Source organism: Pagrus major, chromosome 17, assembly GCF_040436345.1.
Source record: "Pagrus major chromosome 17, Pma_NU_1.0".
Classification (NCBI taxonomy): domain Eukaryota; kingdom Metazoa; phylum Chordata; class Actinopteri; order Spariformes; family Sparidae; genus Pagrus; species Pagrus major.
The window spans coordinates 10,736,189-10,745,405 of record NC_133231.1 but is presented as its reverse complement, the minus strand read 5'-3'; the positions used below and the strand labels follow the sequence as shown (position 1 = coordinate 10,745,405).

The 9,217-nt window shown below is 37.9% G+C and overlaps 1 protein-coding gene across 1 annotated transcript; it reads right to left on the bottom strand.

Annotated features, from left to right (window-relative positions):
• Nucleotides 1–454: 454 nt before the first annotated feature.
• On the bottom strand, nt 455–7,121 carry cmc1 (C-x(9)-C motif containing 1). Its single transcript, XM_073486071.1, has 4 exons — nt 7,037–7,121; nt 5,815–5,907; nt 1,474–1,564; nt 455–1,234 (listed from the first exon to the last, which is right to left on the bottom strand). Exons 1-4 carry the CDS (start codon nt 7,056–7,058, stop codon nt 1,114–1,116), a joined length of 327 nt encoding a protein of 108 aa, XP_073342172.1. The 5' UTR covers nt 7,059–7,121; the 3' UTR covers nt 455–1,113.
• Between the last annotated feature and the right edge of the window lie 2,096 nt (nt 7,122–9,217).

Genomic DNA, 9,217 nt, shown 5'->3' with positions numbered 1-9,217 from the left:
ACGCGCAATGAAGACATAATGTTTATGATGGAGCCAAATTAACCACTTTCAATTTTTAAATGATTTCTTAAACAAAATAAACACAGCTGATTAAATAAAGTATTATGACTCTTCAAAATCCTGGCAATTTGAGAAGAAGTTAGCTCCTGATGGTTATGTTTGTGTAGTTTGACTGTAAGGCAGATGCTTGCTATCAAATACAAAAGAAATTGAAACCCAAACTCAAACTAAAAGCTGTATTACTTAAAGCCAATAAGAACAACTGATCTTAATCAGATTTAAAAAAAAAAAAAAAAACATTCAACCACAATTTAAAAAATATTGTTGATATTTTTCAAAGTAAACCTCAGCCAGCCTCCATCCTCTTCATCCATAGTTGACTGAAGAGAAAGAAGTTTATCTGGAACAAAGTACATTCATGAATATGTTTTGACCAATCATCACTGATACACACTTTACAGCAACGGAATATTTTTTATTTACAAAATCACATTTCATATGATCATATGGTTCACTGCTTGGTTAGAGGTCTCTTACATACACTACATAGGCATCCTTACTTTCCAAGTCTTAGTATGTTAATATACACTTTCTTCTGCAGATGAAGATGAGCACTTGCACTCTCATTGCATGTACAAGAGAACACATTACAAAGTGTTCAGCAGATATAGAGCATCATTCAATTTATGACTATATAGCTCCAAAACTGAAGCACTGCACTCTTATGAAGATCTTGGGAACAGGAGGCGACTGTACCATGATCAGATCTTTGTGTATTTTTATCAATCACTCAATAAAACTCATTGAAAAATGCCAAGTAAATGCTGCTGATTACAACAAGGAAGAGAATTCTGACCATCTGACAGAGAACATTTTGCAAATATACAGAAAATCAAAAAGTAGGCATTCTTTTAATTATATAGTCTTGCACATCAAGAGTTTACGTCTCTAGATCCACAGATTTAAATTAAATACACAGGCTTGTGCCTTCATGAATAGTAAGCTCTGACAGAGGACCATGTGTGCTGCGTGTGCAGGACTTGCTGGATTGGTTAAGGCCAGAACCAAGATTCTCCACACTTTCACCTTGAATGAAGGGAAGCTGTTTGTTTATCACATGCTAGCTGGGAGTTTTTGTTTCCTGCTCTTCGCCGGGATCCCTGTCCTTTCAAACTCCAGCTTCTCTGTGATGTACTCCTGCTTACACTCCGCGAACAACACGGGGTCCTTGTAGCTGGTGGATGACAGAAGGTACAGTATTTATTTTACAGAATGAATGTTTCCCCATATGACTATCACTTGATGGTGATTGTATGGTTTTGAGATTACTGAGACTTGATAGGCAACAGTTGAGATGGTCAGCAATGGTAGCTGAGAGAGTTGTTAAGCCCATGTTGTGGTGGGATAAAACACAGGGAGCCAACCTTACTGTGTGAGCGGGAAGTGTTTCAGAAGAAACTGCAAAATACTCACTGCGTTGTCAGACATTCCTTCAGTGCAGCATTCTCCTCTCGACACTTAAACACCATGAAGAAACCGGAGTCTTTGCAGCAGTGGTTGAAGGCTGGAGGGAGATGGAGAAGGACAAGGGGGGCAAAGAGAGGGCAAAGTTAGCAGTAAAAGAGGAACAGGCGCAACATGTGCAATAGCCTCAAACATAAATGTATTAATAGAACTTGCTGCAAATCTATTAACATCCTGCCTTTCACCTCATATTATTTGATCCTAGAGCACAAGCACTGACAAGAAGAAAATGTAGCCATAAGCAAACCAAGATGGGCTTCACCTTGGCACTCCACCGCAAGAAGGAACCTGGTTTTAGGTCACTTTGCCATGCCTCTTATCAAACTGAAACCCATGTTTCCTCATTCACACAAGAACTGAACTTAGCTGTACTGGCCAGAGTGGTTGTATCTGTGGTCGACCAGTTTACACATTGACTCTGTAACAGTCAACCCACCATCCACAAATATAAATATGTCTGTGCCACTGAGAATTAAATATAGGTTCTGTTTCATTCCTTCCTGACTGCAAGTGGCATTAAATAAAGTGGATATGTCTGCTTGCACTCTGCATAGGTCAAGATATCATTTAACAAAGTCACATGCCTGTCATAATAGCTACCTACTATCCACCTGTTAGCCTGTATTCTTCGTGGGTTAACTGCTCCATAGATTTGTGTATCGGTTCTATATTTTGCTAGCAAGTCCAAGGGAGGAATGCATATTTTGTGTTGTTTGTGATCCTGCCTGAGACTTTATGGTTAGAGTTCATTTTGTTGGAAGTGGAGGAAAGGGCCAATTTGTTGTGTCCAGCTCAGATGTTGTGGCTGTACATTATGGCAACACAGAGCTTTAGGCGCTCAGAGCAGCAAAAAGAACAAGGGACGAGCACATCGAGCTAGCATCAGCTCTTGTACCATTGGCTTCTGTCGTTGACCAGTAGGTTGGTGTCTGTTCTTTGTGACACTACTGGTATGAATGATCCATGTTGTTTACTGCAACTGCCCTTTTTCTTCAATGTATAAGACAAAGTAGAGAGCCAACAGACCCTTACAGACTAGAAATAATCTGTGAATGATTGCAAGTTTGTAGATATGCTAATTATATAAAATCATGTTTAAAAGGCAAAGTGGCTTACAAAAAATACAATTCACATACAAAACACCTGAAATAGTCCAAACCAAACTTAACAAATGTTAAACCTTTGTTACATGTAGGTCCCCTCTGACCCGTCCCAGTCACTGTCCCCTATTCAGACTGCAGACTAATGCAAAAAAATCTATATAATTGGAACACAATTTGTAAAACAAGGTTAGCACTAAATATTTTGATTGTCAATTGAGATACTCATGAAAAGCCCTTCCACAAAACTGAATCAGTGACATTGTGCCCTAGCTAGTGGTGTATTCCAGATTAAATGTGCAAGGTCCTCATTGTAAATAAGGTGTTGAAGACTCTTAGTCTTCACCTTGTTAGCAAGCTCTTTCTCAAGGATTTAATTAAAAACACTGCCCTCCCATGTCCTCTTTCAAACAACTGACATCATAATTACCTTTATCACTGGCATCAGTATGGTTATCACACAGACACTTTCATCAGAATGCAGATGTGAAAAAACCTACTGCAAAACCAATTTAGAGAAGCAGAACAGTGCGACTAATCTAATCAGCAAACGCCTCATCCCTGTCCCATGGTACCAATAGAGGCTGCAGAAGGTTGCCTTTCTGATCGCAACTACACCAAAAGGCAAATCTATGAGCTTCATGTCAGAGGAGGCCCTGCTAAAGAAAGGTGTGATGCCACCTTCACTTTAGGCTGTTTTGTTTGCCATTTTTAAAGATGCAGAAGTGTAGTTTGTCAGTTGGTAGAAAGCAGAAGCTAGGGACTCGAACTTTTACAGAGACTTGGACCCTTACAGTACGATATAAGGTGTGAACCCTGTACATATTTATTTATAACTGATTTCTGAAAAATTAAATCCATGAATTATGAAACAGTAACTTCAAATATGCCATTGTTATTGGGAAAATGACCATTACGACTGAGAGTTGTTTTTCTTCCATGTTTTGGATGTGGGAACCAGAAACAGCAAATCTACAGCAAAATAGCTGAAAATCAAAATATTGCGAAACCTAACAGTACTCATTGTGAAAGTGGTTGCTAATTGAGTATGTGGGTTGTTTGCATGCTCAGTTGTTTGGGCCTGAAAAACATGCGAGAGTACTGAAATGAATCATCAATGCAACAGGAAAAAAAAATCACGTTAGGTAGAATAAAACTATAAAAGATGTTGTGCACAGGTTGGTAGTATTTGTCTGCTTCAACAACAAAGCCTACAAAATACAACCGTGGGGTGTTCAGAGGCATACATGCAGGGACAGATAACACAGGAAAACATTTTTTTTTTTTTTACTTTTCTTTGTCAAACATAGTCATAGATACATACGCAGAAGCCCAGTGCAGACACAAACATACCGAATGAAATGTTAGAGGGCGGACATGAAGGTGTGAAAACGAGTGGGATGAGAAGCTAGTGTGAGGGGGGTTTCCACTACCCACACAGCCACGGTCTGTCCCATCACCTCAGGCTGCATGTGCATTGACTCCCCGCGTGAGCAGTACACACCGTCTTACACAGGCTGTCATCAGATTTCTAGAAACCACATAACCTAGTCATCATCTGGGTGATGTGTTGCTGCAGTTTACGGGGCATACATGAGCAAAGCTGCAGCCACGGGTCCCATTCAGATCAAGTGGCAACTGGTGTCATGTCAATTGGCCAGCTCCTTGATTCAGAGAAATTAAAAACACTCATGAAGTGGGGGTTCATGGCGGTGGGAAACAGTTTAGCCATAAAGATTCAAAACAATAAGGGACAGGAAAATACAAGGTTAGAAGAAGTTCCATAAAACGACGATATCAAATAAGCCTCCAAACTTACAAATGCATTGTTGCAGATTATGATCTACACGTGTCTACAGGAATTATCAAAAAACTATGAATGTTTGACAAGATCAACTAAAAGTTAAAACGTTAAATGCCTTCTAAATTTATCTTTCGTGTTCTCAATAGAATAGTGAGAATTTTATGGCTAGAGACAGAAGGTTTCGGTTGCGATTCAAATAACACACTACATATGACTTCAAGGCTTGGAGCAGTGTTTTCTGTTAGATTGCCTATGTATCAAAAATAGTCAATGTATCACACATGCTAAGACGAAAAGTGTCGTGAGAGCGCTATTATAAGCAGACTGTAGGGCAAATGTTGTGGACTCCAGTCTGAAGGAATACTTAAACTATAAGTCTATTTGTCTGGAGGTAAAAAGCAGACCATAAAACCAAACAAAATTTGTGGGTGGCAGTACCCTAATGTGAAGCTTAACTGTGACAAAAGCTAAATATTATTAGTTAATATATTTCAAATGATCTAAATAGAGTACTAAAGACATATCCTGTTATACTTCAATGACATGCAAACACACTAAACCCACTGCTCAGTCATGAGTATAAAAGCTTTCATACAACAACTTCCTAACCATAACAAGAGGTATTGCGTGAAGGTTTCTTTTTGACTTTCACTTAAACATTCATGTTAATACAAGGAATGACTTTGGGTTGGTTGCTGGAGTATATTTTCTAGAATAAATTTGGAAAATACACACCTTAAGTTAAAAGGATTCACACAAAGGGACTTTATTTGCTTGGATTTTAAAATGGAAAACTGATTTCTATGTAGTTTTGGGAGAGAAACGACTAGGAAGAGAGGAATAGTGCTTTGTGACCTTTTCTACTATAGGTAATTTGTCAGTATTCCAGTATTTTGGTTCATGTACAACCCTTTTACCACTGCATTCATAATACAGTACACACTCCTGGCTAAAACCAATGCAGTGTAATATAACAGCTCTACAATAAATTCTATGTTCATGAAGCTCATAATGTTAAGCTATTGTTGAAATTTCAGTTTTTGTTTTGGGTTTAGCATTTTTGGTTGTGTTGGAGACTGTAGCTTGTGGTGCTGTTCATTTGTATTTCAAAATACTGGTGTCTCTAACATTTTGTGTGCTGTCATTGATACGATTGGACTTTTCAAAGCAAGCATTTTGGACTGCCACAGTAGGAAAAGCACAGGTGTTACTTATAACGTTCGCTCTAATCATGTGTCCCAGCAAGTCATGACAATAAGTCATGTCTTCATTTAAAAAAGACATAACTTCATAACTTAAAATTCCTAGTTGACTAAAAGTCATAGAATTAAATTGATTGATAGATCCAAAATTATCACTTTTTTTTCTACTGTCTGTATATCACACCTTCAACTTTCTCAGCACAGAGCTCCTTGGCCTTCTCCCTCACCATCTTGGGGATGAGAATATCTGTCTCCACATGCCTCAGTTTGATCTCATCTGAGGAAGCAGGGCAAAAAGAAAGACAGATTCACAGGTTAACTATCAGAACCATGACCAGCATTAACACTGGCCCCTGTTTGTGCCTCTTATATGTTAATAACACTGATGGAATATAGTTTAGTATATTTACTTGAGTCTCTCCTTTCAATGCCACTATCTACTTATACTCCACTACACCTCAGAGGGATATATTTTACTCTCTACAGTACAGCTGATGAAAATAGTTGATTGGCAAAAAAATTAAAGGGGCAACTACTCTGATAACAATTTAAATCAATTTTAATTCAATTTTTAAAACATTTTGTGGTTCCAGCTTCCCGAACGTGAGAATTTACTCCTTACTGCTTTTCCTTTTGAAATTTTGATTCATTTTTCATAATTTTGAGGTTTGGACTTTTGGCTGGACAAAACGAACATCGTGAAAGTGTCACTTTTGGGAATTGTGACAGACAAAGAAGAGCAAAGAATCAACTGATTAAAGGAGAAAAAATAATAATTTTTAATCCATTATGAAAGTAATCAGTAAAGTCCTATAGAAAATATTTAAAATTAGCATCAACCTCAAACAACTATGACAGTAAAATCTTGCATTTACATTAATGCATGAATAATAATAATCTCATGTTATAACATTCACTTAGACATTTTTCTGCAATTATGTACTTATATTATTCTGATTATACACTCAATGCAGGACGTTTACTTGGGAACAGAATATGTTTACAGTGTGGTATTAATAATTTTATTTTGGTAAACAATCTGAATACTTCCTCCAGCACTGGTTAATAATGTGAGACTTTAGCCCCAGCACTCACACATAAGAGAATCATTCTGGAGCTACATTATTATCACTGTTGTTTAGATACAACAGAAATGACAAAGAATGTGAAAATGTAAACTTTTGGACACAGTGGATAATGATTTATCATTTGCCTTTACGCAGAGACAGCCACTTCAGGCTACATAATTAGCTAGCTAACGTTAGCTACTCGAGTTTACATAAACGCCAATAGTCTTTCCCGACCGCACGGAGCTGAACAAAGCTACTCAGTGGGCGCTGGGGGCTGATACTCAGCTAACGTTATGGAAAATGTTACACATTTAAGTCAGCAGAAATATTTAATACCTGCGTTAGCTGTTGCTTCCATAGTGGTGGTGCCTCTCAAAACATTACAGAACTGAACCAATGTGACCTAGCTCGCGCAGGCTCAAATGACTTCCGCTGACGTAGTTACGCGGCGTAAGAACTACAAGTCCCAGAGTCACAGACCCAGGACTCTGCCGTGTAACAGTTTATTTGGCACACCGGTGTGCAGTCTTGCAGTAAACCTGCCGCTGTAAAGCTTAAGCAATGTCAGAGAAGTGATGATACAGCTATGATAATATTATTAATAATAAACAATAGTAATAATAATAATAATAATAATAATAATAATAATAATAATAATAATAATAATACATGTTTTCATTGTGAATTCACCAAATTAAACATTATTACCAAGTAAAAATTACAGTCTTGAATTTTGGTATGTCAAAGATATTTTGTAATGCGTGAGTGATGTCCTGGAACACATCATAGTAAGTTTAAGGTGTTTTGTTAAATAATGTAAAATAGTGTAGTTGAGAAATATATATAATTTTGAAATATCAGAGTAAATAATACATTCATTTAATGAAGGCCAGAGCTTCCTTCATTTAGACCACATTATTTTCATGTTATTTTATTGATTATTATGAAATATTGTATAAATCCCTTGCTAAGTCACATGTGATTTATGTGGTCAGAGGCAACAAAACTGTCAGCTATGATATCTGTAGCATCACTGACAGTATTAAGTAGTCCATTATTAAGCTGAATTATTATAGCTTTAGTTTTGCCGGATGTAATGGATGTTTTAATAACACAATCTTCTTTCACATGCAAGGGAATATACAACAAAATAAAATCTGTTATTTGAACTGACTGGCATGAGTGGAACAGAGCCATAAGAATGGTGAAAGAATACTCCACTGAAACTACATTGACATCCAACCACATTATATCTATGCCTGCACTACTGACTTCATGTTGAGCACAGTTAGCCTGACCACAGTCAGTTGTGTGGCGGACTGGCTGTCTAGATCCCATGCAAAGAGGGCCCACCTGTTCACTCAAAGCGACAGGTACACACTCACAGACAGACAGACACACACACACATACACACACACACACACACACACAATCACACTGAAGCAATAGACATGCTTCACACATAGAGTTCAACTACAGACTGCAATAAGAAAGAGGCGTAAGCTACCCACCTCCAGTTCCAAACCACACATACACTCAATGCGCCTTCACAACTCACACTCACCCACACACACCACCAGCGGAGGGGATGTAGAAGTGAATCTCTTGCCTTTTTACCTGACATTCTCACGGCTCTGTGACCTTGCAACGCTAAAAGCTGCCACTTTCTTCTGTGGAGGAGCGCATTCTTTTCATCTTCAAAACAAAGGCCTCAAAGAAAAAAAACAATTATTTCTGCAAGTAGAAAAAAAGACTCCTTTAACAAACAGAGACCACGCGCCATTACCTGTATGCACTGCATGTGTTTTGTGTTTTTTTTAACCGAGACTTAGACACACACAGACAGATGGACACACACAGCTCCAAGCCGAAACCTCACAGACAGCACACTCTTCTGTTTCCATCCCCCTTGACACCAGGTGGGCATCTGCAGATTTTAATATCGGCAGATCTCTCCAAACTGCAACACAGGCCAAATTTCTACAACAGGGCCAAGTGGAGCTCATGCGAATGATTGCACAAGCACTGAACCAAATATGAGAAAATCGATATTTTAATATCTCTATGCTTGACAAAACATGAGCTTTATTTAATATCATTTCATCTAGCAATTAGGATGTCCCTTTTGGAAATCCACTGTAATTCTTTGTCACTACACAAATAGTTGAAACCATAACAATTAACTATACAGAATACTGGCAAGTCTCCGTGTGGGGTGATTTAGCAGAAATAAATAAGAGTGATGTTTTCTTGATAAAATGAGAAAAATAATATATTGACAGCAGAGGCATCTTACGCCTCATGAAGAGGAAATGTTGCAGTGGAAATCTATGTGCAGAATCTACTTTATTGGGATGACTAAGAATATCTGACTCTTGATGAGATTTTGTTTTCCAGTTCTTCACAAATGCAAATGGAGACACACAGTTAACATACATGGGAAAATGTCAGATAATTATAAAAGAAGTCATTTGGACCAAGTGGCGTGCGCTAACTGATCATTTAGGTTTTAATGA